The 19,437-nt window shown below is 39.8% G+C and overlaps 1 protein-coding gene across 5 annotated transcripts in view; it reads left to right on the top strand.

The window, feature by feature from the left end:
- SAP130 (Sin3A-associated protein, 130kDa) overlaps positions 1–18,336 on the top strand; it is a 62,234-nt gene extending 43,898 nt beyond the window's left edge. For all 5 annotated transcript variants that reach the window (XM_012734190.1, XM_004694887.2, XM_004694886.2 and 2 more), the window contains 6 exons: positions 975–1,330; positions 6,568–6,816; positions 6,987–7,112; positions 15,870–15,973; positions 17,051–17,164; positions 17,429–18,336. In XM_012734190.1, coding sequence (XP_012589644.1) covers positions 975–1,330; positions 6,568–6,816; positions 6,987–7,112; positions 15,870–15,973; positions 17,051–17,164; positions 17,429–17,587 — 1,108 coding nt within the window. In that variant the 3' untranslated portion in view covers positions 17,588–18,336. The remainder of the gene's footprint in view (positions 1–974; positions 1,331–6,567; positions 6,817–6,986; positions 7,113–15,869; positions 15,974–17,050; positions 17,165–17,428) is intronic.
- The last annotated feature ends 1,101 nt before the right edge of the window (positions 18,337–19,437 follow it).

Here is a 19,437-nt window from a genome sequence, read left to right as displayed (position 1 = left end):
CTCCCTGGTGGCGCAGCAGGTTGGAACACTGCACTGAGAGGCTAAAGCCACTTCCGCATGAGTTCGATCCCCGCCTGCCCCAGAGGTGACCACATGGCGTGGCAGACCTCTCCTGACCTGCCTGCTGCTCCCCTCAGCAGTGTACTTCGTTGATCTGCCTGTTCTGCTCCCTGCTCTGTCTCTGGTGAATCCTCTTGCCATCCCTGAGCCTCTGGCCTGTACCCCAGTTCTGTATGCATATATTATATTCATTAAGGATCTAGAAGCCATCACTGAACAATGACAAAATTAAAACAAACTATGTAGACAGTGAGGATAGAAACGAAAATTTAAGTTTTTTAAAAATTTCAGGGCCCCTCCCTGGTGGTGTTGCAGGTTAAAGAGATGTACTGAAAAGCTTATTCTTCTTTTGTATGAGTTCTTTTCTCGCCTTCCCTGGAGGTATCCACATGGCGTGGCAGACTTCTCCTGACCCGCCCGCTGCTCCCCTCAGCAGTGTACTTCGTTGATCTGCCTGTTCTGCTCCCTGCTCTGTCTCTGGTGAATCCTCTTACCCACCGCATCTCTGGCCTGTACTCCAGTTCTCTGTGAATAAATAAAATAAATCTTTAAAAAAAATTTTTTTCAAAGAGAAAATTAAAATATCCAATCAAGGCATGTACTGTGATATAAGATCACTCATATACAATATAACTTTGGAAGATTTCTTTATTGTTTGTAAAGAAAAAAAAAAGGCCTTTATTTTCTGAGCTAATTCTATTGCTTCTTGTAAAAACCTTGGAGTAAAAAAAGCAAAGGGAATTTTTTTACATTTTGAATTCTCATTAAAAGTTCAGCTTTTAAAATCAAAGAAAAGAGCTTCAGTTATTCTGTAATGCCAAAAAAGTTGGGCACATAAATACCCATTCACTAAGATGTGACGTGTTAAAGAGTTTCCTGTCATTTGTTGCATCATTTTTGCCTTTGTCTTTCAGTGCCAAACCTAAGTCAGAAATCCACGTATCGATGGCCACTCCAGTCACTGTGTCCATGGAGACTGTGTCCAATCAAAATAATGATCAGCCCACCATTGCAGTCCCTCCCACCACTCAGCAGCCTCCACCAACTATTCCAACCATGATCGCAGCAAGTCCCCCATCACAACCAGCAGTCGCCCTTTCAACCATTCCTGGGGCAGTTCCCATCACTCCCCCAATCACTACCATTGCAGCTGCCCCACCACCATCAGCAGTTGTGGGTGGCAGTCTCTCCTCTGTTTTGGGGCCTCCTCTACCTGACATAAAAGTAAAAGAAGAAGTGGAACCAATGGACATCATGAGGCCAGTTTCTGGTAAGTTTATTCACACAATATTTTCCATTGTCAGTTATTTTTTCCAAAACACTCCTCCATATCCTGAGCCCTGAGGAAGCCCTACTCCTTTATGTCCATTTTAAATTTGCATTTTATAATACTTAGAAGAAAGCATTCAACTGCTTTTGAAAACATTAACTAGATACTGCCCTTTTATTTTTTCTTAGCAAAATTAAGAAAAAGATTACTATTTCCCTAAAATGCCCTTAAATGTAGCATTTTGGTAATCATTAAGAAAATATTTCCTCTGGTAGCACAGCAGGTTAAAGCACAGCACTACAAAGCTAGCTGCAACCACTTAAGCATGAGCTTGATCCCCGGCCAGGGAGGTGACCCACATGGCACAGCACATGTCTGCTTCACCCACTGCTCCCCTCAGCAGTGTGCTTTGTTATTCTGCCTGTTCTGCCCCTCAGTCTGTCTCTGGTGATTCCTTTCACCGTCCCTGCACCTCTGGCCTGTACCCCAGTTCTGTATGCATATATCTTTGTTAAAAAAGATTTAACCATTTAGGCCCTCCCTGGTGGCGCAGCGGGTTAAAGCACAGCACTGAGAATCTAAGGCCGCTTCCGCATGAGTTCGATTCCCGCCTGCCCGGGAGGTGACCACATGGCGTGGCAGACCTCTCCTGGCCCGCCCGCTGCTCCCCTCAGCAGTGTACTTCGTTGATCTGCCTGTTCTGTTCCCCACTCTGTCTCTGGTGAGGCCTCTCGCCATCCCTGAGCCTCTGGCCTGTACCCCAGTTCTGTATGCACAAATAAATAAATCTTTAAAAAAAAAAAAAAAAAGATTTAACCATTTAACTATGTAAAATGGTTAAAGAAGTGATCATAGCTAAGTGCTGGTTATTTGCAATTTATTTTCTGCCAGTTTTTCTTGCTTAGTTATGCAATAAAATTTTATCTTTATAAAATTTTAATTAATTTTATAATATAAAATGTATGTAGTTGAAAATACTATTTTGATAAGCTTACACATTAGTAAAATATTAGGAACTTAATTAGTAAAATATTAAAACTACTTTGGAGATTTTGTTCTGTTACATTTTTTTATAATTGATAGTAGAATCTTGTTTTTCCTGACTACAAAAGCAATATTCATTGTATAGAATTCACCAATTACAAAATCAAAGTGGAAAGCAGGCCCATATGCTCATTGTTCAGTATCACCCTCACCATTTTGGCAAGAAAATTTCTATTTCCCATGGCATTTTCTCAGTAAGAGGTATGATTGTGCTGTCTCAGTTTTTAAAGCTTCTATTTTTTTTTTTTTTTTTGCTTATTTCTTTATTTTCACTTATTATGCTTTAACATATCCTGCTGCAGTACCCATAGTTAGCCTCACACTTCATCAAAAGATTCCATGGATAGCACAGGAGGGGAAATGAAATGTTCTGTTTTACCTATTCTCTCATTTATCTAGCTTGTGTTCTCTTTCAGTGCTGGAAGCTGACAGTAACCGTGCCTCAGACTGTAGGGCTAAGTGCCAGACTTATTCTCTTGGGCTCTGATGATACAGCCTTATCTAAAACAAGCACTTCTCCATCTTCTTAGAGCTTACGTTCTGTAGTAAGGATGACAAATAGTAAAAGTGGGAGCAAAGCATAAGAGAAAGTTGAGTCTGGAGCTATGATTTAAAAATAACTTGTAAAAGGAAGGCCTCACTGAGGATGTGATCTTTGAGTAGATAGTACAGAGGTATAATACTGACTATGAGGCTATCTGGAAAATGCATTCCAGGTCAAGAAAGCAATCAGTGTAAAAGTCCCACACTTGGTCTGCATTGTGTGCTCAAAGAATAGCAGAGAGATGAAGTAGATGTTGCTGAGGGAGTGTAGGAGTGGTAAATAGAGGAAAGGTTCAGTAGGCCCCTGGCTGGACCTAAGCTTTGCTAGGATTTGGTGAGGAGAGAACCTTTGTGTTTACTTTCAACTTTAAACCGACCACACTAGCCGCTGCTAGAGAATAGCCTGGAAACAAGGATGGGAGGGGGGGGAGAAGGGGTTTCATAGAGGCTGTTTCATTAACTGCATGGAACAGTAAAAGCTTAAACTGAAGTAATAGCAATCTGAACTTGAAGTGAGTGGTTGGACATTAGAATATTTTTAAAGTAGAACTGTGATGTTGAGTATGAGACGACGGCATAAGGGTCAAACTACAAAACTTTTGGTCTCAGTAATAGGAAGCACAAGGTTTCTATTAGGTGAGATAGTGAAGGTTGCAAGAAGAACCATGTTTTGTTGGAAATTAGTTTTTGATATGGAAAGTTTGAGGTATCTGATGGATCTCCAAATGGAAGTCCTTCAGGTAAACAGTTGGATTGTGAGCCTGATTTGGACTAGAAAAGAAAGGTGCAGATACATATTTGGGAGTTATTGTTGTATATATAAATTATATTTAAAGTGTTTAACCTGGTTAAGATCATCTACGGATCAGTTAAAAACATTAGTTTTGGCCTGAGCCCTAGGGCACTACACTCTTTTCTGAGTAGGAAGGCACTATTTCTGAGCAGGAAGAGAAGACAAAAGCCAGCAGAGACAAATGAATAAAGGGCCTGAGTGGACTAGAACTTTGGAGATGTTGTCCTGGTAAACGAAGGCACAAATATTTCAGAGAAGGAGTAATCGTTGGGTCATATGCTTCAGTGAAATCAGATAAGCACTGAGTGGTGACTGTTGGATTTAACAACACAGAGCTCATGAAGACCTCGAAAAGACTAGCTTTCGTATAACCAGTTGGTCAAAGCTTAATTGGGAATGGGTTCAAGAGAAAGCTGAGAGAGAGATTAGAGACAGTGAGTATAAATAACAGATGAAGAGTTACAAAGGACCAAAAAGAAGGGCAATATCTGAAGAGGGATGTCAAAAGGAAGTTATCTTTAAGGGAAATAATAGTGTTACAGAGTAGGGAGAGAGGGGCACCACTGAACCCCCAAACCTGCCTGCTCTAAATAGGTTCTCCATCCGCCATATCAAGACAAAACATATTAAGACTTCAGTGAAAAAGGACTTTAATACAGTGAGTATACAATATGGAAGACAAAGAATGTAATTTCTAAATCAAACACCTGAAGTTACCCATCCCCTCATGGGCAAAAGTCAACGCAAAAGGGACTGGTCCAAAGCAAGGCCTGAAAGCCTGCCACAGGCCTAAAGCACCATCTGGCCAGGACCCATACAGAAGGGTCAGTCTGGGAGGAAAATAGAAAAATAAAAATCAATATAAACACTGCTGTAGTCAACCTCCCCACGGGTCTCTCACCCACTCTCTTTCAACCAGTCCAGGGCCAAGAAATAGACACGTCTCCCTTTGCTCCACGTGGCTTCCTCAGGTCTCCTTCTGGCTCTCCATCCTGCTTCCTTTTCCTCTTCAGACTCCTCTTTTCTTTTCCCTGCTCAGCTCCACCCTACCTCTGGGTGGGGAAGGGAACTTCCCCTTTTCCTAGGGACCACCCAATTACAGTAGCAATGATAACGGGAATGATTCAGTAGAGAGGAAAAAATTGATGATGGAAGGGAAAGAGATGAAGTTTCCAAGCAAAGTTGAGAAGGATCGCCAAAAAAAATGAAGGGATTGGCCTCTGTTGAAAACGCAGAGGAAAAATGCAAGTGGGTGTGTGTGATAGGCATTTTTACAGGTTTTCTTTTGATTGCTTATTGTTGGTTTTGTTTGTTTTTTAATCTAAAAAAGCCAGGTCATCAGCAAATGTAAGGGTGGCTAAAGGAGATGAGGAGGTCTGATAATATATAAAACAATTATGTGGAGAGTGAATGGTCCTCTCAGGGTAGAATTTTCCTGGAGCTATAAGTAACCACTCAAGATTAGTGAGCTTTATAACATAAGACCACTCCGTTTTGTTTTTTAGCTTTCTCTAGCTCCTTCCACTTGCATAGGTGCAGACTAGTTGGAGAGTTGGGTTTAAATGATTGTGCTTTTACTAAGTGAATATGAATGAATACAATGATGGGAGACTTAGAACCAAGTGATAGAGGGAGAACACTAGCAGATGAGTGACAAGAGTAGTGGTAAGGTTAATTGATAATTTCTGATGGGTTTGAGGATTACTGGTGATTGATGACTTAAAAGGAGTGACTTGGAAAGACGGTTGAGCTGGAGTCAGATGCCAGATACTGAGGTGTGATGTTACAGTGGAGAGTATGAATATTAAAAGTATAAAGAAGAAAGCTGGAATGAAGAAGTGGTAGTGAAAACAAGAGTGAAGATGAATTTATGTATGATTTTTAATCCCCTGATGTATGATCCATACAAGCATAAATAGATGTTGTCAACTCCATATTATGAATCCTATTTTGGGGGGCTCACTATACTGTGCTAAGAAGTACTGTGAAGCTGACTGTTTATGTGTACTCCCCACTCTACCACTCTGAACACTATGAGCTGTGCAACATTTGTTATCCTTAAATGGGGGGATGATAATCTCTACTTTTCCCAATTATTTTTTAGATTATATGAGTTAGTAGGATGTGTCCTAGGAATTTGTGCTAAAGGGCTTGAAAATAGTGACTTGACATAGGTTCTATGCCAGAACAAGTCTTGAGACCACCCACTAGGAATCATAGGCTACCATCAACCCTCATCCTCTTCACTTAATGTAGTTCCTGGAACTCTAGCTGTCACATCTGAGTTCGAGGGTCACAGACAGAAGATGAAGATTAGACAATCAGATCTTCTTTCAAGGAAACATCTTAAAATGCTATAAAACACTTCTTAATTTATTATCACCAAAGCTAACCATAAGAGTCTGGTAGGCCTTCCCTGGTGGATCAGAGGCTTAAAGTGCAACACGAAGCTGTCTGCAGCCACTGCAGCATGAGTTCGATCCTGTCCAGGGCAGAGCAGACCTCTCCTGTCTCACCCATTGCTCCCCTCAACAATGTATTTCAGTCAATCTGTTCTGTTACCCACTTTCTCTGCTGAATCCTTTCAACCCCTGCACCTTTGGCCTGTACCCAGTTCTTACATGTATAAGTAAATAAAAAGTCTAGTAAATGTAGCCTTTGCACTGAGTAACAGTGTACCCATAGGAGAAGATATGAGATACTGAGAAGCAGTGTTTCTCATATTGCCAGGCACATAGGAAAACTCAGTATTACTCTTTCCTACCTTCTTTATTGTTTCTCATTGGTGGAAAACAAGTGAGGCCTTCCATTATGTTTGGGTTTTCATACGGGAGGTCTGTGTTCTTTTTTCTGACAGCAGTTCCTCCGCTGGCTACCAACACTGTGTCTCCATCTCTTGCGTTGCTGGCTAACAACCTCTCCATGCCTACAAGTGACTTACCACCTGGTGCCTCCCCAAGAAAAAAGCCTCGAAAGCAACAGCATGTGATTTCAACAGAAGAAGGAGATATGATGGAAACCAACAGCACTGATGATGAGAAGTCCACTGCCAAGAGTCTTTTGGCAAAGGCTGAGAAGCGCAAATCTCCTCCCAAGGAGTATATTGGTAATGTTCATTTGGGCTAACTGTGGTCACTTGAAACTCTCCCTTAAGGGTGACTATCCCTCGGGCAGTTTACATAGACTGGTTTCACTTGTGGTTCATTTACTGAAAGCATTCTCTAAAAATAATTGCAAGTCTGTAATAAGCTACTTATTATCTTTTCTCCTTCGTAGATGAGGAAGGTGTGAGGTATGTCCCAGTACGTCCAAGACCTCCCATTACTTTGCTGCGTCACTATCGGAACCCCTGGAAAGCTGCTTACCACCACTTTCAGCGGTACAGTGATGTCCGGGTCAAAGGTTAGTTTCCCCAAACACATACATCTAATGTTTATGAATGAACTTGGTCTTTCACTTCATTATATTGTAATCACAATAAATTAGAGAATCAAAATTTGCTATTTTCTCATAAAATGTATGTTTTGTTGTAAAATATTGGGACTTTATTGTCCAACTTAGGGAGGATACCCAGTTCAGCATAAAATTTGGAAAATTGTCCTTTGCCTTAGAAACCTTTATGTATTTATTGCAAACAGTCTTATGAATAAATGTCAACATTGGTTTACATAAAATTCATGTTGCCCACCCCTGCTTCCCAACCCCTGGTGTTGACAGGAAGAGCACCACTGGATTAATGACATCGTTCACATTAGTCCCCAAGGAATTCGCATGTCCTTGTGTCAGAAGCCCCAGGAAGTTTATTTTCCAACAGGATTTTGTTGTTGAACTTAAGACTAACATTTTAATAAATCCATATATAATAGAAATAGCTTATAGTACTTTGCAAATATCTATAAATATTCCTACTGATTAAAATAACAATCAGTAAAGAAATTTGTGTCATTAATTTCAGGATAATCATTGCACAGAAAAGTGTTAAGATTTCCTTCATATAAATTCTACTTTGGAACTTTACTGGAAGTTTTAAGATGATTCAAAATTAACTGGTACTCACTGATTTCTAAGAGCAGAAGTGAAGGTCCTGACAGTGAGCATAGACTCTGAATAGAAGTATAGAGGAGGATCTGCTTCCTAGATACTGTGTCCTCACAAATATACCAAGGTTTAAAAAGATGGTAAGATTTACAAGGGTTGGAAAATACTGATACTTGAAAGCTGGCTGTGAATCACTAAGCATCCTTTCACACCATAAGAATTTCCTATCATAGTACAATTTTTAAAGGTTTGTGTGATAAACTTTTTAAGTTATACTGAATGATTCTTACAGCTTATTGGGTCAGAAACTACCTCAAGAAAGGTATTTGACAGCTCACAATGTCCTTCAAAGAAGGACAGTATACAGATTCCTTAATCTTCTATTGAGATAGGTATATACTAAGTGCCTCCTTCTCCAAGTAAAGTAACTTTACACTTTGTTAACTTCTTTGCCTAAGCTTGAAAATCATATTCATGAATAAATCAAGATAGATTGCTAGAAATCAGTCAGGTAATTCACAGGAAGAATAAAACAGAAAATCAGGAACAAAAAGTATAGGAAACAAAGAATAAATATTACCAGGATAGTATATCAGTGACTCTTTTTTTCTTTTTTTTTATGCTTTATTTATTTATTTATGCATACAGAACTGAGGTATGGGCCAGAGCTGCAAGAGCAGTGAGAGGATTCACTAGTGACAGAGTGAGGACCAGATTGGGCAGATTGATTGAGTACACTGCAGAGGGGAGCAGTGGGCGAGACAGGAGAGGTCGTCCAAGCCTTGTGGATCACCTCTGGGACCAGAGATGGAAGCAGCTGTGGTTAGCTTGCAGTGCTGTGTCCTAACCCATTGAGCCACTAAGGAGGGCCATCAGTTACTATCTTAAATGTAAATAGTCTGAACAGACCAATTAAGGCACAGATTAGCAGAGTAGATAAGAAAAAAAAGCTTTAAATACACTCTGCCTACTCAGTCAAATAGGTAGAATGATGATAAAAGGATGGAAAAATACAGTACAAAAATAACAACAAGAGCATCCATATTGATATAAAATAAAGACTTCATGGGAAAGGGTACTAGAGCAAAGAAGGATATTACATATGATAAAATATATACATAGGGAACAAAAACCAAGAGCTTCAGAATACATGAAGCAAAGAGTATAGTTACTTATCAAAGAACTAACCAGACCAGTGATACCTACTAGACATTTATGAAACACTCAAACAGCAATATTTTCTTATGTGCCCATAAGGCAAAAATATACCATATCCCAGATTATAAAACAAACTTGAACAAATTTAAAAGAATTGAAATCAACAAGATTATCTTCATTGACTAACAAATTAAACCAGTAACAGAGAGATAACAGAAAATTTTCCAAACCTTGGAAATTAAACAGTGTACTTCTAAATGTGTCAGAAGTTATTTTATGGAAATTTTTGGAAATATATAAAGCTGAAGTCCTCTCCGGTCTTGCCTGTTGTTCTCCTCAGCAGTGCATTTCGTTAGAGCCATCTGTCTGTGCCCCACTCTGCCTATGGTGAACCCTCTTACACCCATACTCTCACCTGTACCCTATTTCTTGTGTGCATAAATAAATAATTTTTAAAAAATGAATACATAAAGCTGAATAAAAATGAGAAACAACATATAAAAGAGTATGTGGGAGGAAGTATGAAGCAGTGCCAACAGGGAAATTTTAATACTAAATACCTACATTAGAAAAGGGAAATAATTGGGGTCTCCCCGATGGTGCAACGGTTAGATCTCAGTGCTATCAAGCTGTTGCCAACTACTGTGGCATGAGTTCAGTCCCTAGCTATGGTGCCAACCCATATGGCACAACAGACCTCTCCAGTCTCACTCACTGCTCCCCTCAGCAGTGTATTTCAGTAGATCTGCCTGTTCTGCTCTCCACTCTTATCACTAGTGAATCCTCTCACCCCCAGCACCTCTGGACTATACCCCAGTTCTTGTATGCATAAGTAAATCTTTTTTAAAAAAATCAAAAGGGATATATCTCAACACTCATAACTCAAAAAGTAGATTAGAAAAGAGCAGAATAAACCTAAAGAAGTATAAGGAAGAAAATGATATAGCAGGAATCAGTGGAATTGAAAACAGGAAAATAATACAGATATCAGTGAAACAAAAATCTGGCTCTTTGAAAACAAATTTAGTAAATCTGTGGTAGGACTGAACAAGATAAAAGGGAAAAGGCAAGTCAGTAATATCAGAAATGAAACAAGCATATAGATTATGCCACCATTAAAAGCATAATAATGGGCCCTCCTTGGTGGCGCAGCGGGTTAAAGCACAGCACTGAGAAGCTAAAGCCACTTCCGCATGAGTTCGATTCCTGCCTGACCTGGAGGTGACCACATGGCGTAGCAGACCTCTCCTGACCCGCCCGCTGCTCCTCTTAGCAGTGTACTTCGTAGATCTGCCCGTTCTGCTCCCCACTCTGTCTCTGGTGAAGCTGCTCGCCGCCCCTGAGCCTCTGGCCTGTACCCCAGTTCTGTATGAACTGGCATAATACATAATAATGAAATGCAGTTAACAACTTTGTGTTCATAAAGCCAAGAACTTAGATTAAATTGACTAATTCCTTGAACATTTCAAACTACTAAACTTTAATCAGAAACAGTTGTTTATAATAAATTTAAGTACAAGTTTCCAAACAAAATCTCTAGGTTAGGATACATTCATTGGGAGAGTCTACCAAACTTTTGGAGAAGAATTCAACATCAGTTTTCTATAATCCCTTCCAGATATAGAAGGAAACACTTCCAAATTCATTTTATGAAGGCAGCATTTCCCTGATAAGACCATACAACAAATCCAAGTAAAACTGCAGATCAATATGCCTCAGGAATGTAGATACAAAAATATCTAACAACAAAATCAGCAAGTTGAGTCCAGTAATATATAAATAGAATTTCACACCTTGAACAAGTGGGATTTGTTTTAGTTATGCAACCTGACTGTTATTTGAAAATTTAATATAATCTACCATCATTAACAAGCTACCCTAGTTTCCTAGGGCTGCAAATTACAAATTACTACCAACTAGACGGTTTAAAACAACAAATTTATTCCTTCATAGTTCTGGCATCTAGGAGCCCAAATTCACTTTATTGATGGGCTTATGCTTCCTCTGAAACTTATGAAAAGGAATCCACCTTTGTTTTTTTAAAGCTGGGGTTACCATCAAGTCTTGATATTGTTGGGTTTGCAACTGCGTCACTCCAACTTCTTCCATCTTTGCACACTGACACATGTCAGTGTGTCTTATCTCATCCTCACTCTCTTGATAAGGACATCAGCCATTACAATTAGGGTAGCCATAAGTCAGTATAAATGTCTGCAAAGGCTTTGGGACATCCTGGGTCCCAAAGGTTAGGACATTAACAGGTCTCTTGGTGGGCGGGGATGGGGAGGGTGGGGAGGCACAATTCAGCCTATATCAAAAGCTAAAGAAGAAAATCATGTGAGTACACTGACACAAAATATTTGACAAAATTGAATACTTTTTCCATGATAAAAACTCAAAACATGACTTCCTCTCTTGGTAAAGTCTGCAAGAAGTTACAGCTAATATTGTACCTAGTGGCGAATGACTGAAACTTTCTGCCTGAGATTAGATTTGGTAACTGGCTTATTAAATTAGTGTCTACTGATTACCTTCAATCACCAAGTGCAAAGTCTCTAATGTTACTCCTCAGGGAAGTATGGCATTGGCTATGTCTACAGTCACCCTGGGATGGCAATGGTACTCATAGTTCCAGAATTTGCACCAGAGCACAAATTTCTGTGTAGACTAATCCTACCAGATTGAAACTTCTTGCCAGACTAGTTTTTGAGTTCAGTTTGATATTTGTTCTACCCACAGGAGAGTTCCTCCATCTGTCTTATTCTTTGCTCTCATCTATAAATCAAACTACAGTCTGTCTCCAGCTGATCTGCAAATTATCTCCTACTTGCCTTTCACTACAGCTTCACTGTAATTGGGAGTACCTTTATGTTTAAACTTCACCATTGCAAATGGAGTTAACTCCTTTGGAAAGAGATTAGAAGCCACCTGTTACATGGCTTCCTTCCCTGACCCACAGATTCTCAGCCTAGGGCCCTGGTGATAAGGGTCAAGACAAAAACAGCCTTCCCTGTGAGTAATAACCCTACTCTAGGTGGTGAGTGCCCAGTAGAGGTTAAAGATAAGTATAAATAGTCTGAGTCCTTTGGGCTTCTCCTAGTGTGAAACCCCCACAAGTCAAAAAAGGTCCCATTGCCTAAGGTAGTCTCCATTCCACAAGAGAGCTGAATGGAAGAAAGGAGCCCCACATCTGGATTATACATGTGAGGGAGAGAAGAATAGGCTGAGAATCGCTGGTGCTCTGCTCCTCCACCACCAGGGAGCTGGAGGAGAGAGAACCCTATATTCTTGGCTGTAGGGGTTTGGTTGGAGTCAGCCACACAGCTGGAAGGAGTGGGATGATCTTGATTCATCTATCTCAGACTTGCCATTTCTTACCACATTTGAGAACATTTGCTTGAATAGAAGTTTCTTCATTTGCTATTTGCCCTTAGGACTTTTTCCAAAGGTTTAAGTTTATTTAAATCACTAACCTGGTAAGTAGTTTAGTGGACCACTGTCTGCCACATGTCAGTTGTCTCATACACTGCTGAGCTACTTTGGAAAATATTATGACAGTTTCATAAAAACTAAACACACAGTTTATGGGGGTTACAACTTAGATGGAAAAAGGCACAAAATCATGTAAAAATAAACTATTACAATAAAAAAAATAAACATACAATTACCATCTGACTCAACTATTGTATTCCTGGACATTTATCCCCCCAAAAATAAAAATTTAGGTTGACACAAAACTCTGCACAGCAATTATTTTTTAATAACTGAAAACTGGAACAACACGAATGACCAATAACAGACTAGTGTTTAAATAGCTGTGGTACCATTGAATGTTACTTAAGAGTGAAAAGAAAAAAACCATTAATCATGCAGCAGCTTGGATAGATCTCAGCAAGCATTCTGTTTATTGAAAAAAAGCCTTTCTTAAGATGATGCATTCCCACACACACACACCAAAAAAATATACCATGTTATTTCATTTATAAATTATTCTCAGATTGACAAAATAGAGAACCAGTTGGTGGTTTCAGAGGCCAGTGGTGGGGGAGGGATGACTATACAGGTATAGCTCAAGGGAGAGCTTTTCAGTGGTACAGTAGTTCTTGATGGCAGTGGGGGTTACATAGAAGTACACAGGATGAGTGACATAGAACTATAGTCACATTTTATATCACTGACAGTTTCCTGGTTTTGATATTGTAATCTATAACCAATGAGGTAAGTTGGGTGAGAGGGAGCTCTCTTTACAATCTTTTTTTGAAATGCAGTTCACATAGTATACAATTCACCTATAAAAGTATATACTGTTCAGTGATTTTAGTATAGTCATAGACACCACATCTCTTAACCACCATTCCCAATCTTGCTGTCGGCACTCCTCCCTCACCCTAGGGTGAGACAACCTTTTAGCTACTTTATATAGCTTTGCCATTGCTGGACAGATCATATAATATTTGATCTTCTGTTACTGGATTATTCTCAGGATTTGTCCATGTTGTAGCATGTGTCAGTACTTTTTGTTGCCAAATACTATTTTACAGAAAAACTGTATTTTACTTAATCTATTCATCATTTGGTAGGTATTTGGGTTCTTTATACTTTGTGATTATTTTGAATAATGGTGCTCCTAGCTTTTGTGTGCAAATTTGTGTGTGGATATCTAACTCATTTCTCTTGGATATATACCTTGAAATAAAATATCTGGGTTATTTAGTCACTCAGTATTTAATATTCTAGGAACTGCTAGACTGTTTCCAAAGCAAATACATCATTTTACAGTCCCACCAGCAACAAATGAGGCTCAACACTGTTTTTGACTTTAGCAACTTAGTGGGTGAGAAGCAGTACCTCATGATTCTGATTTGCTTTTCCCTAATGCAGAAGTCCCTTCTGACTGCACTCCTACTGATTGTGAATCTCTTTTATGTCTTTATTGTCCACTTGTATATCTTGTTTGGAAAAATGTCTGTTTAGATCCTTTTGCTCTTTTTAATTGGTTTTTATTTTTATTGAGTTGCAAGAATTCTCCATATGTTCTAGATACAAGTCCCTAATCAAATATATCGTTACATTATCTTTGCAACTTTCTGTGACTTAGTAATAATTTCAAACTCAAAAGTTGTTTATAATGCCTGTTGAAATACACAAGTACCTGTAAAATGGGTAAAATCTGAAGAATGTCTATAGACTATATCAGTGTCATGGTTGATATTATACTGTTTTGAAAGATGTTACCACTGGGGAAAACTGGGTAAAAAGTACATGAACTGAGGCCCTCCCTGGTGGTGCAGCGGGTTAAAGCACTGCACTGAGAAGCTAAAGCCACTTCCGCATGAGTTCGATTCCCACCTGCCCCGGAGGAGACCACATGGCGTGGCAGACCTCTCCTGACCCGCCCGCTGCTCCCCTCAGCAGTGTACTTCGTCGATCTGCCTGTTCTGCTCCCCACTCTGTCTCTGGTGAAGCCTCTCACCCTCCGCATCTCTGGCCTGTACCCCAGTTCTATATGAATAAATAAATGAATCTTTAAAAAAAAAAAAAAAGTACATGAACTGGGCCCTCCCTGGTGGCTCACCAGGTTAGGACTCAGCACTGTAAGCTAGCCACAGCTGCTTCAGTGAGTTTGATCCCCGGTACTGGAGGTGAACCACATAGCACAGCAGACCTCTCTTGACTTGTCCACTGCTCCACATTCTGTCTCTGGTATATCCTTTCACCACTTCTGCACCTTTGGCCTGTAACTACAGTTCTGTATGCATCAATAAATAAATCTTCTTTAAAAAAAAAAAAGTACACAATCTTGTTTTCTGACAACAGCATGTGAATCTTAGCAAATTCTAGAATTATTTAAATTACCTTGATGCTTATATTTGCCTACTGGAAAGAATTTTTTTTTTAAGATTTATTTATTCATACAGAACTGGGGTATAGGCCAGAGATGAGGGTGAGAGGATTCCCCAGAGACAGAGCGGGAAGCAGAACAGGCAGATTGACGAAGTACACTACTGAGGGGAGCAGTAGGCAGGTCAGGAGAAGTCTGCCGTGCCATGTGGATCACCTCCGGGACAGGCGGGGATCTAACTCATGCGGAAGTGGCTCAAGCTTCTTAGTGCTGTGCTTTAACCTGCTGTGCCACCAGGGAGGGCCGAAAGAATGGTTATTTTTAATTGATAAAAATTTTAAGGCAATTTTAGGTTTAGAACATAGATTTCGTTAGAGCAGAGGGTACAGAGATTTCCCATTATCACCACTTTCCACACATGTACAACTTCTCTCACTATCAACATCCCCACCACAGTGGTTCATTTGTTATATTGATGAACCCACACATACATGTGATTATCACCCAAAGTTGATTGTTTACATGGGGTTCACTTTTGTACATTCTGTGGGTTTTAAAAATAAATAGGTGGGGTCTTTCTGAGAATAATTTTCAAATTTTTAACACTGTGATATGTGAATACATTTTAAGTCCTAATAAATAGTAAAAGTTCACGAATAGAGATAATTCACCTTGGGGGAAGCACTCCTCAATCCTCATTTGTCTTTCTGGGTTATACTTTTCGTATTTTATTACAGTTCTGGTTACAGTCTCCTCTACCCAAATTTGAAAATTATTCACATTTGATTCCTGTGATTTCTCCAATATCTAGATAACCCCAAAGAGCTTCTGAGACTTCATACTCACATGCTGACAAGCATCACTACATGAGCGAGACTCTGGCTCACTAAAGACTGTTTCCTCTCCTTAAGAGATTAGAATACTATTCTTTTGAATTGGCTGGATTAACAGAATATTCCTTTAAAGCATCCTCCTAGGATGGACCAAAAAAATGCTTTTATTCACATTGTGACCATTACTCCCAAGGGTCTTTAAATATGAAGGGTTAAAACACAGTGATTTGGTTTATAAAATTGAACTATGTTGTTGTTCTTCTTTCTTTTTTTTTTTAATGGATCCAGAGGAGAAGAAAGCTATGCTGCAGGAAATAGCTAATCAGAAAGGAGTATCCTGTCGTGCCCAAGGCTGGAAAGTCCACCTCTGTGCTGCCCAGTTGCTACAGCTGGTAGGTAGAGTTCTGTAGTGGTTATGTCCTGCCAAAGAGAGGGACAGATGCTGGAGATGTGTGAGTTCAGAGAGTATTTTCTTTTGACTAATGCTGAAATATGCCTAATTAACATGGGTCATGGTAGAATTTTTATGTATGCTATGTTATTATATCTATTCCATAGATGTAATCATAGTCTAAATATATTTTAGTTCTGATGCCCAGAACCAAAATATATGGAACAACTGTGGTTTAAGTTGAAACCACAATTGAAAATTAAAGGTTAGTATTAAGTGTTCTCGTCACATGTAAAATAGGTGTAGCCTCAAATGGCCTAACCTCTCCACTCTGCTCCACTCCTTGTCACAGATACTGGGTAGGGTTCTACTTTTCCTTGAATAATGGGCTTCATTTCCTGCCAGCTTAAAATATCATTCAAATAATCCAATCACATACTTCACAGGAACCAGGGGGTACCTACCTCTCCTCCTTGATGCTCAAAGCCTACTTGCTGTAGCCATTTGTTTCTGAGCGCAGCCCCCTGGTGGCCCTGTGTGATGTGTATGTCCTCCTCTCCTGAGTTAAGTGTATTGACCAGCAAACTACTGTTGACCTCATCTTTCCATTATCAGCTATCTTCATAACCCTAAGGTGGGAATTCTTGTTTCACCACTAAGGTGAAGAGGCAGTGATCAAAACTTCATCCTCTTGAGGTTTTCCCGTCTCTGGAGTAATGATCTGGAGAACATTAATTATTACGAGATCTCAAAAAGAAAAAAGTAACCCAATGGCTAGTTTATGAACTTTGCAGAAAGGCTTATTTCTATGAAACTATAGGAATTATTTTTGGAGAAAATGAGAATTCAAGGCAGGCTTTACAAAGTTATCCTGGATGATAGGTTATAAAGTATGACAAACTGTAATATAATGTGTTATCAATAGCTTTCCCTGACTCTACCATGATCTGCAAAGAAAGGATTTGATTACCCGACTATTCTTATGCCTGTTTCCAGAGTTGATTTACGGTGGACTTGTTTGCCTGAAGTTAACAAAATTATCTCTGGCATCATGATGCCTTCCCTCTGTGTATTGCAGACTAATCTAGAACATGATGTTTATGAAAGACTCACCAACCTGCAGGAAGGGATTATCCCAAAGAAAAAAGCAGCAACTGATGATGATCTACACCGAATAAGTGAACTAATACAGGTTTGAATGAGCCCTTACCCTTACAATCATTCATGGAGCCATTCACTATAAAGTTTGACTTCTCCCATTTCCCTCCTTCATTCACTAACATCTTTAGCTTACAAAAACCTATTTACTTTAGCCTGCATTACTAAGAAACACTAAAACTTTCGGTGTTTGTTTTTAATGTGAAAAACTCCAAATGGTTTTGATCCAAAAGTGAAAATTTCTTAAAGGCATATTGTCCTCAGTTAGTGATTGATGATATACTGTCTTTTGTTTCAGGGAAACATGCAGCGGTGTAAACTTGTCATGGATCAAATCAGTGAAGCCAGAGACTCCATGCTTAAGGTTTTAGATCATAAAGATCGTGTCCTGAAGCTTTTAAACAAGAATGGGACTGTCAAGAAGGTGTCAAAATTGAAGCGAAAGGAAAAAGTTTAGACTCAGAAGAATCAGGACTTTGGAAACAGAACTATGAAGAATGATGTTGGGAATGGGGGAGGGTTTTGGTTATTTTCAAAGTGGAACATTGAAATAAAGGAAGCATTTCACACATGAAAGCAGAGTGACCCATGGCATCAAGTGGCACAGAAAGATCAGGGTGAAGTGACTGAGTGAAGTCCATTCTCTTTGGCGCTTCCCTCACAACCCTACTGTGTCATGATGGCTCCTGGCGCGTCTGTGTCCGACAGTTGGAATCAGTGACAGCGAATGGCTGGCATTTTCAGCTTTCCAGTTCCTGAGCTGTATTTATCTGCTGGAGTCCTGCAGGACCCATGCTGAGCCCGGACTGAAAGTGTGCACTTGGACCATCTGTTATCTCTACACTGAAAACCCAAACTCTTCTCCCCACCTTCTTCTGTCTGACCTTCAAATGCTCACGCTGGCCTTTTTCAGCAGTGCCATGGCACCCAGAGACCTGCCACATCTCACTCTCTAAAGGGGTTGAACTACCAGTTCTTGTCATTTTTTTAAAGAACCATTTCAAGGTGAAATTGTTCTTGTCTGTCCCGCGTGTGTCAGGTTGGGTTTTGTGGTGGCAGAGCAGGTCCCACCATAGCTGCTCTGAGACCCTTGTTCTGAAGTACATTCGGGTTATCTGTACTTCCCTAGCTGGTATGACGCTGTTAACGTATGTACCGCACATCTCCAGATGTTAATAAAGGACTCGAAGAGGTTTTTGTACATGAGCAATTTGCATCTTTTTATTTAATCAGTGCTGTGCTGATCATTTGTGTGTTTACTGCAATCTTGTACAGATCATGGAGAGTCTGTACTGTTAAAATTTGTTGAGTTCTACTTATTCTGGTATTTTGATGATGTCATGGTGGTGAAATGTACTGGCACACAGTTATCAACATACAAGATTGTTGTGTTCTATTGCAGATATAAATTGGCTAAGTACAGGCCAGCTCCTGCCACAGCGATGGAGCTTCCAGAGGCCACCCTTGTGGATATTCTCACAAGGTGGTTCTTGCTACTTTTGAACTGGCTTGAGAGGTGAGATAGCCAGCTTCATTTCTATGGGTACAATTATCTCTCTCTCTCCTCTCCAGGTATTCGTAGGACATGTGTTTCCACTTGCCAACTTAGAGGCTAGAGCACTTCTCTCTGCTGTAACCTGACAGGTTGAGATGGGCAGTCTGTGCCATTTCTCACCAGGGCTTGGGGACCAGTGCCCTGGCTTCCCTTAGACCCCTCACCTGAGACAGCTTGCCTCTGTAGACTCCTACAGATTATAGGAGTTGGGAGTACTTAGGGGCAGCGAGAGGAAAGAAAATGTTTGGCCTTCCTCAGAGTAGATCTGCAGAGTCCAGACTACAGAGATCATCAGAACAATTAAGCCTCCTATAGTTTTAAAATATGTTACTGATTTTTTAAACTAGATGTCACATCTCAAACAACATGCTTGCTAGAGAAGGATGGGATTCAGGTATGAGAGACCCTGCATTACAACCTGTTTTATAAAAGTTTTGTCACCTCCATAAATACAGTCTAGTAGCCTTGATCAAAGAAAACAAGCTTTGATGCCAGTGCAGGTTAGGTCAGATGTCTTCAGTATTCCCCTGCCTCATGAGGACGATTCACCTCTTCTGGTGAATCCTATCTATGTGTACAACGTAGCTTTATTGAGGATTATTTGACATACAATAAAGTGTAAAAATTGATAAAATTTGAAGTTTATATTCATGAAACCATCACAATCACAATAGTGAAAATACTGGACTGAAAAGCTTTTTTGTGCTTGCTTTTTACCCTTTCCTTACTCCTCATCTCTGGTCAACCATTAA

Source organism: Condylura cristata, unplaced genomic scaffold, assembly GCF_000260355.1.
Source record: "Condylura cristata isolate star-nosed mole 26May11 unplaced genomic scaffold, ConCri1.0 scaffold00049, whole genome shotgun sequence".
Classification (NCBI taxonomy): Eukaryota; Metazoa; Chordata; class Mammalia; order Eulipotyphla; family Talpidae; genus Condylura; species Condylura cristata.
Note: the sequence above shows the minus strand (reverse complement) of the source record. Positions and strands in the feature narration are given on the sequence as shown.